At 49.2% G+C, this 22,049-nt stretch overlaps 4 protein-coding genes and 1 long non-coding RNA gene across 5 annotated transcripts; 3 read left to right on the forward strand and 2 right to left on the reverse strand.

Moving 5' to 3' along the window:
• Positions 1-1,403: 1,403 nt before the first annotated feature.
• On the reverse strand, positions 1,404-2,757 carry LOC107279221 (protein S40-7-like). The gene has a single exon (XM_015759040.3). It carries the CDS (start codon positions 2,672-2,674, stop codon positions 1,916-1,918), a length of 759 nt encoding a protein of 252 aa, XP_015614526.2. The 5' UTR covers positions 2,675-2,757; the 3' UTR covers positions 1,404-1,915.
• A 1,620-nt stretch (positions 2,758-4,377) lies between these two features.
• Positions 4,378-6,377, forward strand: LOC4348616 (uncharacterized). The gene is made up of 3 exons (XM_015759036.3): positions 4,378-4,746; positions 4,884-5,146; positions 5,271-6,377. Exons 1-3 carry the CDS (start codon positions 4,539-4,541, stop codon positions 6,063-6,065), a joined length of 1,266 nt encoding a protein of 421 aa, XP_015614522.1. The 5' UTR covers positions 4,378-4,538; the 3' UTR covers positions 6,066-6,377.
• Positions 6,378-8,766: 2,389 nt separating this feature from the next.
• LOC107279144 (uncharacterized) lies at positions 8,767-10,907 on the reverse strand. Its single transcript, XR_010736864.1, has 3 exons — positions 10,653-10,907; positions 9,568-9,959; positions 8,767-9,489 (listed from the first exon to the last, which is right to left on the reverse strand). It is a non-coding gene; the product is annotated as an uncharacterized lncRNA (long non-coding RNA).
• A 377-nt stretch (positions 10,908-11,284) lies between these two features.
• On the forward strand, positions 11,285-13,004 carry LOC4348617 (uncharacterized). Its single transcript, XM_066304494.1, has 3 exons — positions 11,285-11,731; positions 11,813-12,075; positions 12,173-13,004. The coding sequence occupies exons 1-3, from the start codon at positions 11,488-11,490 to the stop codon at positions 12,791-12,793; spliced, it is 1,128 nt and encodes a 375-aa protein (XP_066160591.1). The 5' UTR covers positions 11,285-11,487; the 3' UTR covers positions 12,794-13,004.
• A 992-nt stretch (positions 13,005-13,996) lies between these two features.
• Positions 13,997-16,275, forward strand: LOC9269665 (NAC transcription factor ONAC010). Its single transcript, XM_015758539.3, has 3 exons — positions 13,997-14,408; positions 14,528-14,811; positions 14,966-16,275. Exons 1-3 carry the CDS (start codon positions 14,207-14,209, stop codon positions 16,109-16,111), a joined length of 1,632 nt encoding a protein of 543 aa, XP_015614025.1. The 5' UTR covers positions 13,997-14,206; the 3' UTR covers positions 16,112-16,275.
• Positions 16,276-22,049: the final 5,774 nt, after the last annotated feature.

The following is a 22,049-nucleotide window of genomic DNA, read 5'->3' on the forward strand; positions in this document are numbered from 1 at the left end:
ATGGACTTTGACTTTTACGTGTTGCTCGCACGGAGGCGTACTTCTTATCTGCTTGTACTTTTGGTGAAGCATTTGTGAGATCGTCCGGTGTGTGAGGGGGAGAAAAATCAAGCCAATTCCGTGTGCTATGAGAAATGCGTGTCTGTTGAGATTCAAACCTCATTTGAAACACATGAATCCCAGAAAGAAATTCTGCGATGAGTTTTCATTAGGTTAACTTTTACATTTGAATCTCTCGTCATCTCCGCGGCTACCACATGACCTTTTAAACCGATTGGTATCGGACAGCAATATTGTGACTGCTCAAGTTTTCAGTCGTCAGACCATCAAACTTCAGGGAAATCAGATGTGCATAGCTTTACTCCCATTTCCATAGCTCCAGCAGGTAGTGGCATCCAGAGTCAGAGTCAGGAGGACCAACTCACGAATAGGCAGTAAATTCAATTTCATACTATGCCTCATATGCGAGTAATTTCAGTTTTTTTTTCTGTTGTTGTTTGGAAAACAGAGTAATTTATGTTCAACAGCATTGGCATTTAGAACGGTAAAAACCTGTCAAGACAAATTGGACTATAATTCCTATTTCAGACATTTTTTATATGTAGTTACAGAATAGTCCAGTTCAGTATATTGACAGCCGTGTTATCTTTTGCTAACAAATCCAGACGTGCAGTGCAGGCACAGAATCAAGTCAAACAACAAACAAGATCTGATGTTTGTTCGTTTCCAGCTTCTTAAAAATAGCAGCAGAGTAGAAACACTCAAAGCGAAAAAAGGTAGAAGTATCCTAAAAATAAAACAGGAATCCTGATACAGAGAGGTTTCAGAGTTTTACAGCTCAAAAGGAAAAACCCATTTTATTTCAGGAGAACTAGGTCTGATAAGAGTAACTGCATTTTCGTTCACAAAGAAAACGGAGTAACTGAATGATGGTGCAGATGAAGTCATGAAACTATGCAGGGGGAACGCATTGGTGCTTAAAAACAGCAATACAACCTATCATGGTAACCTAAACAGCAAGGCAACATATAATGGTAACCAAGCATCATGGAAGTGTCCATTCTTGTTTTTCTCTCAAAACAAACATTGGCCATCCAAGGTGCAGAAACAAAATGTCACACCAGATGAGCAAATCAAGCACTATTATTACGTATACCCTGATTCCTGATAATTCAGTTGATCAGTACAGGAGTGAAGCATAACATTTGCCGGAATGACCGAAGGAGGTCATTTAATGTAATTAAGATAAGAAGGGAGTGAAGCATAACATAAGGTGGCCTGCATAATCTAGCAGTCCACATGAACAAAACAAATACCTCACACAAATTCATTTGAAGTCATAATGGAGCAATTCATGCATAGATCACTAAGAAATGTGTATTCTAAAAAATAAAACATATGGCTGAGCGGACCAAACTTTCAATCATTTTGTTGTACTGAACAGCATAACATCTGCTTATTACAGTGAATGAATTTATAAATCTCACTAGCAGAAAACAACAATAATGGTGTAATACCAAAAGGTACCTCTTCTATCTCTCGATTTAACAAGGTATGATTCATATGCAGCAAATAGTGCATATGGTATTGAACTATTGACATTTGGAATGACAAAATACCAAATGTCCTCAAAATTTGTCTCCTAAAATACAAGGAGCTCTCCTGGATCCCAATTCCATTCTAACAACTTATTATTGCCTGATGATAAATTACAAATGGAGATCACATACACCTCCAAGAACACAACAAAAAATTTGCATGCGCAGCTAAGTTCTCATGATCAAACTCTCCTCGTAACCAAAGCACAAGGCACACTTTGTCGAATTATACCGTGATCCGTGACCAAAACTACAACACGGATCATATGCATCGCTGAGTTTGGAAGGGAAATTTGTATCACCTTTTTATACCGGATTCAGTCAAGAAATCCGGTTTGCCGGAGAACGGCGTCGCGCACGCGGCGGAGGTCGCGCCCCTTGAGCGTCCGGCCGACGCCCTCGAGCATCGAGGACGGCTTCACCGGCCCGCCGAAGCCGCCGCCGGCGGACGCGCGCGCCACCATCTCGTGCGGGGGCAGCATAGCGGCGTCCCCACGGAGGAGCTCCTCGTCGTCGTCGTCGTCGTATCCGTCGCCTGGCACGCCGGCCAGATGGTCCCACCCGCTCCTCCGCGGCGGCGGCGGCCGGACGGGCACCTTCACGGGAGCCGACTGGTGGTACGGCACCGCGGGGGGCTGCTCCGGGAGGTGGAACCTCACCCTGGGGGCCGATGGGATCGCGCGCGCGGCGGACGGGGGCGACTGGGTCTGCGCCGAGGACGACGCCGCCGCCTCCGCGGCGGCGATGGTCGCCTTGCGGCGGAGCAGCGCCCCGGCGGCGCCGGCGGTGGCCACGGCAGCAGCGCCGCCGCGCCCGGAGAGCTTCCTGTCCCCCTCGTGAAGCGCGGCGAGGAGCCCTACGTGGCCGCCCTGGACGCGGGCCGGTTTACCGGACGGATCGGGAGGCGGCGGCGGCGGAGGGTCCGAGGACGGGGCCGGCGCGAAGAGGAGGTCCCCCTCGAGGAGCTCGTCGCCCGCCGCGGTCGGGGAGGTGGGGAGAGACGGGGTCGGCGAGGTGAACATGCCGAGGAAGCGCTCCGCCGGCGGCGAGCGGAGCGTGCGGGCGGCGGAGTCCATGGTGGTGGTGGTGGTGGTGGTGGTCCCCACTCCGGCGAGGGCCGGCGGTGTCAGGAGGTGGGGGCTGCGTGCTTGACTTTTTCGAGCATCGTGTGGGGGCTTTGGGTTCTATATACTCCGGCCCACAGATTGAGATTTCCTAGGCCCATCTTGGGCTGGGTTAACGTAGGCCCATATCTCGAAGAGGAAGTAGGAAATGTACATAGACGGCCCCTCATCTTATCATCGGATTACAAAATTGTCCCCCGACAACAAAACCAGATATATGGCATCCTCGACTTATAAAACCGCGTCACTCTGGGTCCTTAGACAGTTTTGACCCTAATTTTGTCTGACGTAGCATATAAGTTAGCGTGGGACCCACATGGGTCCCACGTGTCTGTGAAACCTCCCTTTTTCTTTCCCTTTCCCCATCTCCCGTCTCTTCCCCCATCTCTTCCTCATGTCTAGAGTGGCGGCCCCAATGATGGCACAGGAGGTGGCTAACGAGGTCCATCCTCACTCCCCTCCTCCAACTCCTTCCTCGGCATCCCCGACCCCTCCCTCTCTCTCCTGACGATCTTGATTGAGCGGCGGCACACCCTTCCCGACCCCATGGACCCCGACGACGGCATGGACAGTAGGAGGCACCCGACGAGCTCCACTCCTCTCTTCCTTCTTCTAGATCCCTCTTCCTCGACGTCCTCGACCCCTTCCCCTCTCTCCCAGCGATCTTGAGGAAGAGCGGCGACGGCAACCTTCCCGCCCCTACGGACCCCGATGACGGGGTAGGTAACGGCCGACGAGGTACACACGCTCCCCTCCTCCACCACCCTCTTCCTCGACTCCCCCACCCCCTCATAGCGCTCACGTGTTGTTGCGCCCTCCGTCCCCGGTCTATTGACTTCCCGTGGAGCGGTGGCCTCTCGAAGCCCCTCTTCCCGCTTCTGGGAGGTGGTCTTGGGAGAGCACGTCTGACGTGCAGCGCTCGCTAGCACTGTCCTCTCGGTCGCCAGCGATAGCCGGGATGTGCACGGAAAGGACGACGCACAACGCATTCTTGGTCTTCCTCCACATCCCGTCCATTGCTCCTAGCACACGCATGCGTCGCCACTGCCACCGGTCCCCGGGCCTCTTCCTCTGCCGCCTCGTTCCACCGGCCTTCGCAGCAATCGCTTCGCCCTGCCCAGACAATGATGAGAAAAGTGATAGAGAGGAAAAAGGGAGAGAAGAGGGGAAAGAGAGAGGGTGATGACGTGAACACCTTGACACATGGGGTCCATGTGGGTCCCACGCTGACTTAGTTGCCACGTCAGACAAAACTGAGGTCAAAACTGCCTAAGGACTCAGAGTGAACTGGTTTTGTAAGTTATGGTATGACATATCTAGTTTTACGGTTGGGGATGTCTATGTAATCCGATGATAAGATGAGGGACCTAATATATACTTTTTCCGAGGAAGTAAAGCTACGGCCCAAATGGAATAACGGACTGAACTTTGAACCCACCGGTTTCTTCCACCGTACGCTTCCCCCGTTCCGCCAGCTGGCCAGCTCAACTTGTCTTGGGGTTGGGGGGGGGGGGGGGGGGGTTGGGGTGGTGGGGGGGGGGGGGGGGGGCAAAAAAAACAAAAAAAATAAAAGGAAGCGAAAGGAAAGGAGAATCTCGGCGCGGCCCCCGCCCTCTTAAATACTACGCCGCCGCGGCCGCAAAAGCTCCGAGCACATAGCACGCGCGCACTCGTCTCGCCGCGTCCACACCCATCGGCTCCAACACCGACGAGTAGCTCGGTCGCCGGGGCCGCCGCCGCGCGCGCGCGCCACCGTGTCGCGACTTCCTCCGTGACCGGGCCGATCGATCGCGAGGCGCGGCGCGGCGAGGCCGGCATGGCGGCACCGGGAGATGGGGAAGAGAAGAAGGCCGGGAGCGGGAGGAACAAGCACGGGTTCCCGCGCGGCTTCCGCTTCGTGCCCCGGGACCAGGAGCTCCTCGACATCCTCGACGACAAGCTCCGCGGCGCCCCGCTCGACCGCGCGCTCGACGCCGTCTTCCACGACACGCGGATCCTCGACTTCCACCCCGCCAAGCTCTACGGTAGCCACCGCCTCTCGATCCCTCTCCCCCTCTCTCTCTCTCTCTCCTTCTTCTTCTTCTCCGGCGACGGGCTGGGTGGGTGCTCTTGGGGATTTGATTTTGACTCGGGTGGATTGGACTGGTTTGGGGCGACGCAGGGATGTACGCGGAGGACGAGGAGAACGGCTACATCTACTTCTTCAGCACGATAGAGTTCAAGGCAGCCAAGCCCAAGCAGAAGAAGTGGCCGCGGCGCGCGGCGCAGGGCGGACGGTGGAAGGCCGTCCTCGGCTCCAGCCAGATGGTGGAGGTTGGCGGCGTCCCCGTCGGCCGGAAGCTCTCCATGGAGTTCTACGTCAAGGGGGTCAGGACCAACTGGGGCATGCACGAGTTCGTCAGGATCATCGGCCCCAACATCGAGGTAAACTCCCCATGTTGTATCTCCTTGTGATGATCGAATTCATTTGGTCTGATTTGGATGCAATTTGTGCGATCTTGAGTTCTTGACTCGTACAATTTTTTCTCTGAACTTTCGTTTCGCCAAGGTTGCGGATCTTGCCGTGTACCGCCTACACAAGCTATGGACGAACGGCGAGGAGAAGCCGGGAGACCTCGCCGCGGACGTTGCCAAGAGCACGAACCAGAGTGGACAAGCGTCGGCGGCGGACTACTACCAGACTTACCAGAACGCGGTCTCTCAGGCGTATGCGTATGCGCCGCCGTACGTCCTCCAGCCAGGATGGAGCCAAGGGTACCCCTACGATGTCGCGGCGGCGCCACCGACCGCGCCCTGGCCTGTCTGTTGGGCGCCGCCGTCCGCGCCGGGATCCTATGACTGCTGCTACGCGTCCACGTTTTCAAGGCCGCCGCCGCCACCACCAATTGCTGCGAGCACGCTGGACAAGGCGCCGATAACCAGTACCGACCACGGCGCATCAACGAACACTTCGGCGGCGACACCCGTGGCGAACAACAAGCCGCCGCCGCCACCAGTTGCTGCGACAGCGACCACGCTGGGCAAGAAGGGGGAGGGCAAGGGCAAGGCGCCGACGACCACCAGTACCGATCACGCCGGATCAACGAACACCTCGGCGCCACCCGCCGCGAACTACCAGCCGCCGCCGACGACGACTACGCCGCCGCTGCAGGGCACGCAGCACGTCTTCGCACCCGGCGTCGTCGTCGGGCATGAGGACGAGGAGGGCTACCTCATCGTCGACGAGGTCAACACGTGGCGCAACACGCAGCAGCTCGTGCTCGAGGATGACGACGACGACGACGACGGCCGTGCCGCCGGCGCCGGTGCAGGTGAGGGTGGCGCTTCAGCCTCAGGGCGGTGACAGTCTGACATCAGCAGATTAAGAGAGACCCTGAGGCGTATCAGTTAATCATGCGTGTAGTTACTAGTTAGGCTCCGATTTGAGCATTGGAATTTCCAGATTTCCCGACTGCTTAGCTTGGTTTTGATCTGCCCGACAAATTTCCGCCAAATTCGTAGTGTTCAACTGATCAACTTCATGCTCTTTCTGTCCGTTGGTTATTACTTTACTTGTTCTACGTGAGATTGCAATTCTGATCTGCAACTGCTTGTAATCTGGATGATCAATAGCTGCTTCCCTGCTTTATGATTGTGGTTTTGCTGGTTTTGAAATGCTCGAGTTAAATTGGCTCTCCGTGCCACTTGATTTGGGGTAAATTAATGTTTGATAGATGAACCATACTTTTCTAACATGGGAGCCATCTTTTAATTTTATGATATTGATATCAAAGTGACATGCATATTCATCAAAAAGCTTTTTTATGAAAAGGTGACAGAAATAAGTTTGTGGTGGTGCGTGCCTGGTTAAATCATGAAATTTTAGCTTTGGGCTCTAATTGATTGTTCATAGTCCAAAGTACTATTCAGCAAGGAAACAAGATCACTGAAATTCGCTCCAGTCAAAACTATCTTGGGTGAACTCAACTTAGGCCCTCTTTGTTTAGGCTTATAAGCCAACTTATAAGTCGAAAAGTCTAAGCCAAAACAAACAAGCAGTTTTTTTATTTGGCTTTTTTGAAGCCATAAGCCACTCTAACACTATTAAGCCAAAAGCTAGGTTGGAGAAGCTTTTTTGGCTTATATGAGATAGATGTATGACTCCACCACTAAACTTAGGACATTAAATCCACTGGCTTATAAATCATATAAGCCAATAAGCTGACTTAAAAGTCTAGGCCAATAAGCCTAAGCCTAAACAAAGAGGGCCTTAGACTAGAGAGAGAGAGAGAGAGTAGCTACAACCTACAAAATCCTAGAATTTCATGCGATTAATTTAAGTGAGCGCATGATTTTGTCAACATCTCGATCCATTTGTCAATGGACTGGGGCTGTGTTCGGGAGTGAGGGTTGGGAATCCACTCCCTAGCACGTAAAACGAAGCAGCGTTTAGTACATGATTAATTAAGTATTAGCTAAAATATATTTAAAAAATAGACTAATATGATTTTCAAAAGTAACCTTCATATAGAAAATTTTTGCAAAAAATACACCGTTTAGCAATTTGAAAAGTGTGTGCGTGGAAAACGAGTAAGGTGAGTTGGGAAAGTGTCGACGTTTGATAGTCACCACTACGGTATTAGGATGGTATGGGGATCGTCGGTACCAGAGTATATACGAGATTGAAGTAAAAGAGATTGAGACAAGGATGTTTATATAGGTTCGGGCCCCTTATTTGACAGGTAATAGCCCTACTCCTATTGGCTGAAGCCGGTGTTGCTCTTATTCATCATAATCACACCAGTACAACAATTGAGATAACCTATCTATATGTTGTCGACTTGGCGGCATGGATAACCAACTCGCGATCGACGACAAGGTAGTCTTCCTCCTTGAGTATGAACCCGTCGAGATCAGAGATGGTGCTAGATCCCTTTTGCCGGCCTCCGTTGGCATCGGATGGGGTATGTCTAGGCTAATCTCTAATGTCGATATTTGGTGGCATATTGGCTTGTGTGTATGTTGTGTCTTGTTGGTCTTGTGGCTTCCGTCTCCCCTCTCCTCCTAGGGGAGCTTGTATTTATACCCATAGATGTCCCCTTCTCCAACTCTAAGTAGAACTAGAAAGACAAGTATGGATACGATTCGAGTAGTCCTTATAGTATCCATATAAAACTCTATTTGTCATTTCTTATCCGGAACTCCCTCTATATATGAGGTATGATTCCGTATAAGACTTGGTATATGGTAGGCCCCGCCGAGCTTAGTCGATTACTATTGGGTATGTGGTATCCATAAATCTGACAAAAAGTATAGGAGTACCATGTAAGAGCATACCCAGGAGCTCATCTATATTTGATCCTCCAAATACCCATATGGTGTATCATCCAAAAAAGATTCCTCATCCATATCCCTTTTAATCCAACAGATTATCCATATTACATCATTCATATCCCATCATCCTATATTTTAGTAATATCTTTCAACTAATCTTACATTTGTATTTTAAGGGATATATTTTGAATGACTTAATTTTAACGGTGTTGTTTATCGCGATAATATTTTGAAATGAGTAAACTTTAACGGATATATTTTTAATGGGTAATTTTTAATTGATATATTTAAAATGAGTGAAGCATTTTTTATGTGTTGAACGGCTACATTTCCAACGGCTAGCTAGCTCATTCAAATTGTCCAACGGCTAGTACATACATGTAAAGTTTAGCTCTATATATACCACTACATTGCTTGCTATCTTTTTGCACCATCCACATTATTGTGCATAGTTCTTACTCAATGAGCTTCCTTTTGAGACATGTTTTATTGGATGAATCATCGTCATCGACGATGAAATCATTGTTGCTTCAAGAAGATCTAGTTAAACATCTATGGCAATTTCATGGTAGGAACTAGTGTAGTATGCAACCTCCCATTTATGTAGTAGGCAAGTCTAATTATGTATGCAACCTCGTTTACATATGAAATCCATCAATTATGTATGCGACCTCATTTATGTATGCCATCCATCAATTAAGTATGCAATCCTAATGTATGCAACCTGTATGTGCTCACAATTAATCATAGCATTCTTGCATAGTACAGCATAAAGGTCACAAAACATTAAGTTCCAACAATAACCATTACATAATACATCAAAGCCTACACGGCATACAACATAAAAGTTCACAACCCATTAGAAAATAGTAATAAATAGTACATATCCATACATCATGAAATCAATCCATATGAGCCTTTATGATCTCCTGCTGCAAACGCAAGTAATATGTTTTTCTTGGCCCATCCATAGCACTAAGATCCATATTCATAATTCTTTCTTCTCTTTCATGGGTTTCTATATCTAACTTTCGTTTTTCTACTTTCAACCTCTCTTTCTCTAGTGAAATAACTTCAACCAACCGGTCATTTCTTTCCTCCCTAGATTGTGCACTCATCTCCTTTTTCTCTGACCACATGTTATTTAATGCAATAACTACAGGACTACTCTCACTTGAGCATGAAGAAGTATTACCTCGCGGGCATTTTGCCTTTTCCACCTTCTTCCCAGGTGGTCTCACTAAAGGATCAGAGGTATTAATGTCGGGGCTGTAATGAAATTCACTAGAGTTTGTGCTTGCAGATGGTCTCACTAAAGGATCGACATGAGCCTTCTGTCTTTTCTGGAACAACCTATCATTCCACTTTGGATGATGATGCAAAATCTCCCAACAGTGCATTAAAGAAAATGTCTTCTTCTCTGCTGACTTGTACAAAGTAAAAGCCTGAGTTATCTGCAATAATTGGCAAAGTCGATAATTGGAAAAACAATATTTTTTTAAAGCAAGGTACTAGCTGAATGAGATGCTTACATAATCTTGAACAACCATTCCACTTTGAGGTCCATTAAGAATCTGCTCATAATATCCACAAAACTTGTTAACTTGTTCTTGAATGGTACCCCAACAGTTGTTAAGTGAATTTTGGTTTTGATCTGAGGGGAAATTTTTGTTTTCATGGAAGTATTGATGAATCCTTGCCCAATAAGAGTCACGGTGTTGCTCAACACCTGTGATTGCATCTAAAGTTGTATTCAGCCAAGCTGACACCAACATTTGATCTTCCGCAGTGTTGAAATTTTTTGATCGCTTATTGTTGGGTCTAGAGGACCCTCCAACTTCAGCACTTGGCTGTTCACCAACCATAGGACTATGTTGTGGCTGCTGTCCTGTTGGGGGAAAATTTTGACTAGGATCCCAATTTTCTACATCAATGTTTGAACCCAACAAATTAACATAGTTGTCCATGTATTCACATCATAGCAACATAAATAAAATGAACATAAAAGCACAGTACAAATATAGCAACATGAATCTAATTTGTACTCTATTCTTATTACTTTTCTCTACTATGTGAATATAAAATCAAAGTAAGTAACATTCCAATATATTTTCTCTCCTTCTCTGCTATTACTACTTAACATTCCACTGTATTTTCTTTCCTTCTCTTCTACTTTTCTTCTCTACCTTCTTTGCTAGTACTACTTTGCAGCGGGATGGCCGATAGGCGGCGGCCGAGCTGGCAACAGGCGACGGCGGGCATGCAGCCAAGGGGCGGCGGCGGACGACCGGACTGGCGAGAGGCAGGGGGGATGCACGCGACGGCCGCGGAGGCGGACAGGCAGGGAAGAGCCATGGATGGTCGGGAAGAAGGCAGCCGGCAACGGGTGGGTGAGAGGCGGAGGAGGCAAGCGACGGCTGCGCGCTTGGCAACAGCGGTAGGCAGCTGCCGCGGGCAGGGCGACGGCGGAAGTCTGCAGGCGTGCGCATGGCGACGACGGCAGACGGCAGTCGCGCGGCTCCAGATCTGGTACGCCTCTCCCTCTCCACTCTCACTCCACCCTCCCTCTCCACCATCCGCTGAAAAAACAACCCAAAAAGGTGCATGGAGGACTCACCTTCGCTGGCCGGCCACGACGGCGATGGAGAGGAGGTCGCGGAAGTTTGGATAGGGGCGGGAGCTCGATCCAGATGCGGTTGTTACGATTTGGCGTGAGGAGAGAGACACGCTATTTTTGGCTTTTCTCTCTCTCTGTTTAGCGCATCCGACACTTTTAGCGCTTTGGATGGCACATCTCCTGGACCTTGTTTTTTCGCTCCTATACGCCAAAATGCGGATGGAGTAGCGGGTAGCGTATGTCCTGGGATGCTCTGACAGGGAGGTACCTAGTGTGCTTATCGCCTCTGCACCCGCTCTGCCTCTCCTTCACTTGGTACGCCGTACGTGTATGGTAAAAAAAAAAAAGAGTACTAGCTGGCAAGCTGCTGTTTGTTAATGGGCCTACCCCAATTTGCGTGAGGGCCTTAATGGGCTCAACTGGCGCGCCTCGGAAAGTTGGGCCTCACACAGGCCCATATCTTACGGGGAAAGTAAAGCTACGGCCTAAATGGAATAACGTCTTTGCGCCACCGTTTTCTTCCGCAGCTGGCCAACTCGAGCCACCTCATCAGGAAAAAAAAAAAGAAAGAGAGAAAAAAAAAATCTCGCCTCCCTTTCAAATACGCCGCCGCGGCCGCAAAGCTTTCGCTCGGAGCACACGCACGCGCGGCGCGACGGCGCGACCTCGCCTCGACACGAGCTCTCGTGATCTCGTCTCGCCGCGTCTAGCTCGCCGGCGCCGCCGCGCGCGCGCGTCCCCTCGCCGCCGTACGTGTAGCGGAGCGACTCCCTCTCTCCCTCCCGCCTCACCTCCGGGACCGGTCGGTCGGTCGATCGATCGACGGGGCGAGGGGATGGCGGCACCGGAAGGCCAGAACAAGTTCGCGGGCGTCCGCTTCTTGCCCAAGGACCTGGAGCTCCTCGCCATCCTCGACGCCAAGCTCCGCGGAAGCCCGTTAGGCCCCGTGGAAGCCATCTTCCACGACACGCAGATCCTCGACTTCCACCCGTACAAGCTCTACGGTATCCACCGCCTCGATCGATCGATCTCCCTCTCTCTCTCTCTTTGTCGATCTCCTTCTTCTTCTCCGGCGACGGGTGGGTGCCTGGATCAGATCATGCAGTTTTGGGGATTTTGATTCGGGATTTCGGGTGGATATTACTCGACTGATTTTGCAGAGATGTATGCTGAGGACGAGGAGGAGGAAGGCTACATCTACTTCTTCAGCACGATGCAGTTCAGATGCAGGAAGATTGTGGAGCGCGCGGCGCAGGGCGGCCGGTGGAAGGTGAACAACTGCGAGACTCTGGAGGTTGGCGGCGTCGCCGTTGGCCGGAAGTTCACCATGAATTTCTACGAGCATATCGGCGGCGACAACGACCTCATCTGGACCAACTGGGGCATGCAAGAGTTCGCCAGGATCATCGGCCCAAACAAGGAGGTATTCCATTCGGAAATCCACTTCTGAATCTTCGTTCAATGATCGGATACATTTGATCTCATTTGGGTGAAATTTTTCTGATCATTTTGGCCAAAAGCTCGCGGATCTTGCCTTGTACCGCCTATACAAGAAGAAAATAACAAGGGGGACAGGCGAGGAGAAGCCGGAAGACATCGCCGCGGCTAGCGATGGCGATACCGAGAGCAGCATGAACAAGCGTAGACGTGTAGAAGCGTCGGCGGCGGCCATGGCGCTGCCACCGCCACCGCCATCGCCAGGCCTGCCTGGAACAATGATGTTCATGGCGGCGGACCAGGCGAACGTGGCCTCGACCTCGCAGGAATGGCACGGCCAGTTCGCCAACGGCGCTGCGGCGGCGCCGAGTCCTAGCGGCTGCTGGCCCTGGGCGCCACCGCCGACACCGAGCGCAGTGGAGCCTTTCAGCTTCTGGGCCAGCGCGTCGGCGGCGACTCCTCCTGCCGCCGCGAACTACCACCCGTCGCCGCAGCCGCAGCCGCTGCCGCCGCAGGGCGGCGAGTACTACTCCAGACACGGCGCCTTCTCGGTGGCGCCCGTGCCCGCGTCCGCCTGCTCGACGCCGTCCCCGGAGGCGGCGACCAGCTGCCTCTTGGCTACGACGTCACCTCTGCCGGCGGCAGGTACTGAGGGCAGTGACAGTCAGCAGCAAGAACCCCCCTGCGAATTGATGGAATTTTGAAATTTTGGCGAATTGCTTATAGCTGATTCTGATCTGGCCGACAAATTTCCGTCAAATTCGCAGTGTTCAACTTCGTACTCTTTTTCTGACCGTTGGCTGTTACTTCACTAGTTCTACATATGTGAGACTGCATTGTTTTTTGTACTAGTATTAATCTTGGTGATCTGTTGTTCTGAAATGCTTATAAATTTTGCCCTTGTGCCTTGAAGAATTTGCTATGTGCGTCACTTGCTTTGATTTGGGATGAAATGTTTGATGAACAATCATTTTTAATTACCACATGCATAGGAGCTTCAGGAAGGGCTTGAATTTGACAGTTGCTATGTGTTTAGCCATGATGCATGTAGTTTTGTGATAGTACCAACGCGGGATATTCATAGGATTTTTGTGGAGGTTCCTGTTAAATCATTGAATTTTAATTTGGAGGCTCTGAAGTGTTCATAGTCCAAAATACTGTCAAGTAAATTCAAGTGATGAGGTCATGACTTTAATTTTTCATAGCAAATAACTAGATTAATAGACCGGCATGATTTTCTCTAAAACAAAATAGTTAGATTCTGTTTCTGGCAAGGAAACAAGATCACTGAATTTCGTTCCGGTCAAAACCATGTAGCTTGAACTCAACTTGGACTCTAGAGAGAGAAAGAGATACTATATCATGCAAGATATAGTAGATACAACCTACAAAATCCAAGAATTTCATATTTTTCATACAATGTAAGTGAGCGCATGATTTTATCAACATCTCGATCCATCTACTGATGAACTGAAGATATGTAGTACCAGCTAACAGGGAGGTGCTCACGCTGGTCGCCTTTGTTCTACAGCTCGAAATAAAAAAAAAAATTAATATGTACCAATTCTTTTGAAACGTGTATATTTTCTTAAAACCGGTGGAAAAAATATTTCCAAATCTTATTTGCTGCAGCTCTGCCTCTCCTTCAGTTGGTACGCGTATGGTCGAAAAAAAAAAGACAGTACTAGAAACAGCGGTTTTTAATGGGTTGAGCCCAATTTTCCTGATGGACTTAATGGGCTCAACTGGCGTCCCTCGGAAAGTTGGGCCTCAGATAGGCCCATATCTTGCGGAGAAAGTAAGCTTCTCGCCGTGCTCGTCCACATTCCGCCAGCTGGCCAGCTCGAGCCACCTCATCAGGGGAAAAAAAGGGAAAAAAAAATCTCGCCTCTCCTTCCTTACAAATACGCCGCCGCGGCCGCAACCCGCAAAGCTCGGAGAACGCACGCACGCACGCGCGCGCGCGACACGCGACGTCGACACGAGCTCTCGTCTCGCCGCGTCCACACCAATCGGCGCCGCCGTGTAGCGAAGACTAGCTAGCTCCCTCTCCTCCGCGAGACCGGCCGATCGATCGGGGCATCGCGCGCGGCGCGCGCGGGCGGGGCTAGCTGGGCATGGCGGCACCGGAGGATGGGGAGGACAAGAATTTCGGGAAGAACAAGCACGGGCTCCCGATCGGCTTCTACTTCGCGCCCACGGACCAGGAGCTCCTCGCCATCCTCGAGGCCAAGCGCCTCGGCCGCCCGCTCTCCCGCGCGCACGACGCCTTCTTCCACGACATCCGCATCCTCGACTTCCACCCCGCCGAGCTCTACGGTATCCACCCTTCTCCGTCTCTCTCCTTGTCCCCTTCTTCTTCTTCTCCGGCGCCGGCGACCGGCTTGGTGGTGGGGATTTGATTCGGGTGGATTTGGAATGATTTGGGGGCGGCGCAGAGAAGTACGCCAAGGACGAGGAGAAGGGCTACTTCTACTTCTTCAGCAAGAGGGAGTTCCCGACGAGCAGCAAGAAGCGGCCGCTGCGGGTGGCGGAGGGCGGCGCGTGGAACAGCTCCGGCGCCGTTTACAAGGTGGTGAAGAGCAGCAAGTCCGGCGGCGGCTACGACGTCGGCCATAAGAAAACCCTCGTGTTCCACCAGCGTTTCCCCGGCGACAAGGAGGCCGTCAAAACCAACTGGGCCATTCAGGAGTTCACCAGGATCATCGGGCCCCAGAACGAGGTATAAATCAAAAATCAAGCCACGATTTATTCCCACATTTCATCTTCTTGTTGTGAGGATTGAATTGATCGAGTTCATCTTGATCTCATTCGGGTGGTGCAAATTTGTGCCGAATTTTGACTCAGAGTTTTCTTGAACTTTAATTTGCCAAAAGGTTCCGGATCTTGCCGTGTACCGCCTGTACAAGATGAGGAAGGAAGGCAGGGAGACGCCTGCAGACCTCGCCGCCGACGAGGCCGCGGCCGCGGCGGCCATGAACAACCGTGGACAACAAGCGTCGGCTGCGGCCATGGCGCTGCCACCGCCGGCGACGGGCCTGCCTGGGGGAAGGATGATGTCCATGGCGGACAAGGCGAACATGGCCTCGACATCAAAGGCGTACGGGCCGTCAAAGTCAAGCTCATCGCAACTCCAGCAGGATGCGGCGGCGGCGGCGGCGCCACCGAACGCAGCAGGGGCTAGCAACTGGGCGCCGAGGCCTTGCAACTGCCGGGAGTGCGCGCCGGCGGCGGGACACTATGGCTACTTCGCGGCCGCGGCGGCCATGAACAACCGTGGCGGACAAGCGTCGGCTGCGGCCAAGGCGCTGCCACTGCCGGCGCCGGGCCTGCCTGGGGTAAGGAGGATGTCCATGGCGGACAAAGCGAACATGGCCTCGACATCAAAGGCGTACGCGACGTCGCAGTCAAGCTCATCGCAACTCCAGCAGGGTGCGGCTGCGGTGGCGGCGCCGCCGAACGCAGCAGGGCCTAGCAACTGGGCGCCGAGGCCTTGCAACTGCCGGGAGTGCGCGCCGGCGGCGGGACAGTATGGTTACTTCGCGTCCATGGTTCCACGGCCGTCGCTGGACCGGAAGGGCAAGGGCAAGGCGCCGATGGACTGTGCCGAGCAGGCCGGCGGCGGCGGCGGCTGTCACGCGGAGTCAACGAGCACTCCGGCGCCGCCGAAGGGCGCCGAGTACTACGGATGCAGCGTCGCCGTCGAGGATGATGACGAAGAATTGCTGAAGTTTCTGCAGGCGATGGTGAGGGGCGAGGAGGTGGAGGGTGATGGCGACCACGCCATGGCCGACGAGCGCGGCCCGCAGCAGGGCTCCTCCCCGGTGGCGGCGGCGGCGGCCTCCGGCTCCGCGCCTGCAGGTCATGACGGTCGCCGTGGCTCGCTGCAGGGTGGCCACCATGGATCCTCCTCCCCCACCTCATTGGCGGCCGCCGCCGCCACCGGCGACGACGTCACATCTGCCGCCAGTGCAGGTGACGACGTCAGTGGCAGTCAGCAGGAAGACCACCCTGCGCGTTGAACACTGAAATTTGAAATTTGAATTTGAAATCTGGGACAAATTTTCGTCGAATTTGCAGTGTTCAACTTCTTACTCTTTTCTGATCATTTGGTGTTGTTACTTCACTAGTTCTATGTGAGAGCTGCAATTCTTTACTAGTAATCCTGGTGATCTATTGTTGCTTTACGATGGTGATTTGCTTGTTCTAGAATGCTCGAGATTATATATTTGTTTTGCCTGAGATGAATTGGTTCTAGTGTACTGTCACTGATTTGGTATGAATGTTTGACAGATGAACAATCATATTTACCATATCTGGGAGATGGATGAAGGGATTTGAATTGACTGCTTTTATGCTAACCTGTAGTTTTATGATATGAAAGTGATATGCAAAAGCCATCCTGTAGTTTTATGAAATGTATGAAGCAGAGGTCTAAGTTTGAAATGGACAAACTGTATTCTGTATTTCTGTTTTAAGCTTATGTCTCTGTGTAATAATGGTGCAATTGAACAAATGTTGATCTGCATAGATGCAAGTCTTGATCACTATTTTCTGTGTGGTGACACATGGAGCAATTCTTGCACCGTACTACTTTAGGCTTAGACGCTTTCTCTCAAAATATCATGTTAATAGTTATGCAATATTCTCAAAATATTTGGCAATATTCATGTGCCACCCGAATTTCATATCTAAACTCAATTCACCAGAGAGAAAGAAGAGACAAATCCACTAAATGAACAACAATGCTTAAATACTATATTCACACCATGGAGTAGTGTATGCTGGTGTACTACTCAGTATCAGCTAGTGCAAACTCATGGTAGGAGATCACTGATCATTGGTTACAGAGAGATATTTGATCAACTCAGAAGATATTCTAGCTATCAAATTCTAGATTTTACATGCAAGCTAAGGCCAGTGCGTCTGTGCGTGCATGATTTTGTCCAAACACTAGATGCTGCTCCTATACATGTAAAACATCTAGATCGGCCTTCAAATGGGCCGGGCCCAATTTGCGAGAGCAAAGTAAGCCCATTAACACCCAACTAAACACGTCTTAAATCACGGAGACGCTCCATTGATGCCGGCCAAATCAATCGCTAGTTTTCACAACCGTCTTACGGCGATGGCCGCCGGCGGCGGCGGCGGCGACGACGACCAACGTTTCGATCTCCCCGACGACCCTCCTCCTGCGCATCCTCCGGCTCGTCCCATCCAAGGAGGCCGCGTCGACCGGCGCGCTCTCGCGGCGGCGGGGCTCGCTCTGGCGGCGCCGTCAACCTCGCCGCGCGCGTCTACTTCGACGGCGGGGTCAGCCGCAGCGTCAGCCTCGACGAACGGGAGGAGGCCTTCTCCTCCCGCCGCGACGCCTTCGTCCGCGCCTCGCCAGGCGGCGTTCGCGGCGGCCGCCCCGCCGGAGGCAACGGCGGCTGCCGCGGCGTCACCAGGCTCACCCTCGACGTGCAGGCGAACTGCCCTGCAACTCCTTGATCTCCAAGTTCCTGAACAATGGCGGCGAGACGACGGCGAGGTGGACGTGGTTGACCTCGTGGTCTCCCACCCTGCGGCGCGCCGCGTCGAGGATCTCCGCGTCCGCGTTGTCCCCTGCAGGTACCGCTCCTACTCCGACGACGACGAGGAGAAAGAGGCGAGATGAGACAGCGGCGTGTACAGCCTGTCAGCCTCACCGTCGAGTCCGCGTGCTGGACATCACCGGGTGCAGTGCACCAGGCTCGCTCTGCCGTCCGCCGCCGCCGCCGCGTTCCCGCGCCGCTGCGTCGTGCGGCTCTGGCATCTGCAGCGCCTCATCGACGCCGCGCCGGGGCTCACCACAGTGCACCTAGAGTCCGTGTCCGTCTACTTCGACTTCGGCTGTTCGGCAACCACCCCTACTAGTACTACTACGATGACGACGAACAAGACTCCGACTCCGATGAGTCGGAGGAAGAAGAGTCGTTCGCCGGAGACGACACCGGACCGGGTGGAGAGTCCGGCAGCGAGAGCGACACGGCGGAAGAAGCGCGCCTCCTCCTCCGCTGCCCGGCGGCCACCACACCCGTGCTGGCACTGTGCAATTCAAGCACCTACGACAACGACAACGGCGGCGGCTGCATCGCGATCGACGCGCCGAAGCTACGCTCCTTGCACAACCTCGAGTCCTCGTCGCCGGCAAGGCGAGACGAGAGCCGAGCACCTCCGCACTTTCCCCGACCTCGAGCGCCTCAAGCTAGTAACGGAGGCGCGGCTGCCCGCTGCCGGCGATGAGGACGGCGGCGGCAGCGATCGCCAACCTACTCGATCCGTTGCTGCCCTTCTCTTCGAGACCTCAGCCTCAAGCTCGACACGTTGCCTACACCATACTCGATGTCATTTCATGCACAATTAATTTCAACAAGATTTCGACAAGTCCATTGGTCCCTTCACACGCCGGAAATGGATGCCGGCGACGGCGGTTTCATTATCGGCACGGCAGCAATGGTGATCGTCATGACGACATCCCCGCGCGTTGAGTGAACGATCGTTCACCTGCTTTGCACAGCAGTCTGAGAAGAGTTAGCCTCAAGTTTCAGATGGATTCACCCGACAACTTTGGAGCTCGGCTTGTCAGATTCTTCGCTCAAATTACGCTATGGTTCTAGAAGAAATGTGCATCGATAGTGGTTTGTACTCCCTCCGTTTCAGGTTATAAGATGTTTTGACTTTTGTCAAAGTCAAACTACTTTAAATTTGACCAAGTTTATAGAAAAAAGTAGTAACATTTTTAACCCAAGACAAATTTATTATGAAAATATATGCAATTATTGATTTAATGACATTAATTTAGTATTATAAATATTACTATATTTGTCTATAAATTTAGTCAAATTTAAAAAAAACCAAAGTCAAAATATCTTATAACATAAAACGGAGGAAGTAATAAACAGAGGTCTACAATGAAACAAATGTGGCAGCAGATGGCTCATCCAAGATTTCTCTGAAACAAAAGAACTTCGTTGATGGTTCGTCATTGGTCTTCTCAAGAACTCATATCCAGGTAGGAGTGACCAACAAGCTTTATGGTGTTACCACTTGAAATGGGGAAGAGTAGTATGGATGATTTAAGTTTGATCTGATTCTGATGTGGAATGTAATAAACAGAGGTCTACGATGAAACAAAACAATTCTTTTTTTTTTGTTTGTTTCTAAAGCCTATGCGCGTTGAGCGATTCTTTCAATTTACTATAGCAGGCCTGAGGCAAAAAATATACTATAAACATTAGAGTTTAGGATAAGGTTCGGTCCAAAATTTAAAACATTGATCATCAATTTTATATTAGAACAAGTTCAGAAAAAAAAATCTAATAACTTTACGATATTACGATAATACTTTTCAAGGCAATTCACATATACCATTAAACTTAAGCATCTGAGAAATCATTATTGGTCAAAGTTTTAAAAGTTTAACTAAATTTTATCTTAAACATTAAATATTTATGTATGGAGAAAGTATCATGATAAGTAGGAGTAATAGACACATCAACATAGTTTTGCTACAAAAAGTACTGCAATATTTTTTTCTTTACTTCACGCTTTTTCACCATGTGATTAATTGCTAACTCTACCTACTAAGTAGTAAGTATATGTTCGTCTCTCTCTTATCTCTTATTTTTTGACTTCCATTTTTCATTTTTTAATTTATCAGTCCATTTTGCACCGTTAATTTTCAAGGAATCTAGTAGACAATTAATTATTTATGTCCTAGTTCTCACTAGATATGAGTACTAGAAAAACATAGGCTTAGTTCGGCATCCTGAGTTCCCAACCCATCTCCCTCGTGTTCCGCGCGTGCGCTTTTCAAACAAATAAACGGCCCGTTTTTTACAAAAAGTTTCTATACAAAAGTTGCTTAAAAAATCATATTGATCCATTTTTGAAAAAATAGCAAATAATTAATTAATCACGCGCTAATGGACCGCTCCGTTTTCCGTGCGCGGAACATATGTTTCCAACTAGCAGCAGCGAACACAGCATTAGTCATGTGATTTGCAATTCATAGTTAAATATATAAAATTCCGTGTAAAATAATACAATGTTAAATATATGCTGAAAAATTTGAGTTTTCTATTTTCTCCTTGAGATACTTCTTCTTTTAATTTACCTTTTTTTATTGGAATTAATGTTTTTGGACTAGTTATTTTTGTTTTGTTTTTATTTTGGATCATCTAAACTCTGTTTTGTGAGTACATTAGCATCCTCATACCGACAATCATCCTTTTTACGTGCAACTCATCGTCAAGAAGAGTGGTTGCATATGCCTAGATAAACGCATTTGGGTGGTCCAAAGTGCATTAAATGAAAAAAAAAAGTACCAATCCAAAGTGAAAAAGATTCAGTACAGAATGGTTTAAAGTAAAACAGAGAAGCTAATGGAGTAGCGCACTGTCTTGCTCAGCTTGCAAGACGGTCGAATCAGTAGATAGTGTGGAGAGGGGAAGCCCCAACGTGTGTTTCTGAGCTTTTGGCTCATGATTGTACTCCTAATACTTGATTAATAAAGCTCTCTGTTTGCGGAAAAAAAAGGGGAGTAAAACAATCGGTAATGTTTGGCTAATAGAAATGGGAAATAATTTTCCACTTACCAAAAGACATCTTTAAATCCTAACCATTTATTCCCCCTCTTCCATTTAATCCTAACCCTTTATTCATTTTACAATCCCGATCCTTTCCCTATTTTCCATTATCCAAACACACCCATTGGGTAATAACAACCGGTGCAAAAGTGCGATTCATTCCTTTTCAAAATGGGTGTAGGCACAAGTAGGTACAGTATGTGACTACGAGCCCACAATTACCCAATGAAGTTTGTCCTGTTTTTATTGAGTTGCTATAACGCCTCCCTACTTTGAAGCATCCATGAATTATCCAATCCTAGGGTATTACAGTGTACACTTAATTTCAAGTAGCTAGCATGCCAAGTGGCAGAGTAGTCAAATCACCTCTTTGTTACCTAACCTACGTACCATGATATGGTACTCCTAAGAGTGACATATATAACACATGCTAATCTCAAAGAGAAAAAAAATCGAAAGGATTGGATAGAAGCTTTGGCCGTTGCTGGGCAGTTTCGGCGATCCATCCGGCACGTATATACCCGCCACCACTCTACGCACGATAGAATTGCAACCAACGACACTACTAAAGTACTAAACGTTAACTTGACCCAGGTCAACAACGTGACTGAATTAAAATTTTATAATATAGCTGAACTTGGACCCCCCACGTTAACACACGGAGCAGTAGCATTGCATCTATCAGCTTAAAAATGTTAGATCTGACGGTAATGGTGTTTACTTTGAAAGATAAGCATGGACCAGAAGAGTAATCTAGTCGTCGATAGCAATTAGCAAAGGGTCGATCGAAGCTAGAATATATATATAATATATAAATGACACTTGATGAATACAATGATAAGCATATTTTCCGAGCGTCTTCGTTAGCTGTTACTCCCTCCTGCCTACAATATAATATAACGATTTTGAGTTTTTATTTGTAACGTTTGACCACTCGTCTTATTCAAATTTTTTTTCAAATATAAAAAACAAAAAGTTGTGTTTAAAGTACTATAAATAATAAAGTAAGTCACAAATAAAATAAATAATAATTTTAAAAAATTTTGAATAAAATGAGTGGTCAAACGTTGCAAGCAAAAACTCAAAATCCCTTATATTACGGGACGGAGGGAGTACCACTTTCGTTTTTAACGTATGACACAATTGATTATTTTAAACGTTTAACCATTTATTCTATTTTAAAAATTTATGTAAGTATCGTTTGCTTTATTCTGACTTAATTTATTGTCAAATGTTTTTTAAGCCCAACTTAAATTCTTTATATCTATATAAAAGTTTTAAATAAAATCGAATGATAAAATATTTATAAAAAACTCAATGACATCACATATTAAATAAACGGAGTTGG

This window comes from Oryza sativa, chromosome 10 (assembly GCF_034140825.1).
Source record: "Oryza sativa Japonica Group chromosome 10, ASM3414082v1".
Classification (NCBI taxonomy): domain Eukaryota; kingdom Viridiplantae; phylum Streptophyta; class Magnoliopsida; order Poales; family Poaceae; genus Oryza; species Oryza sativa.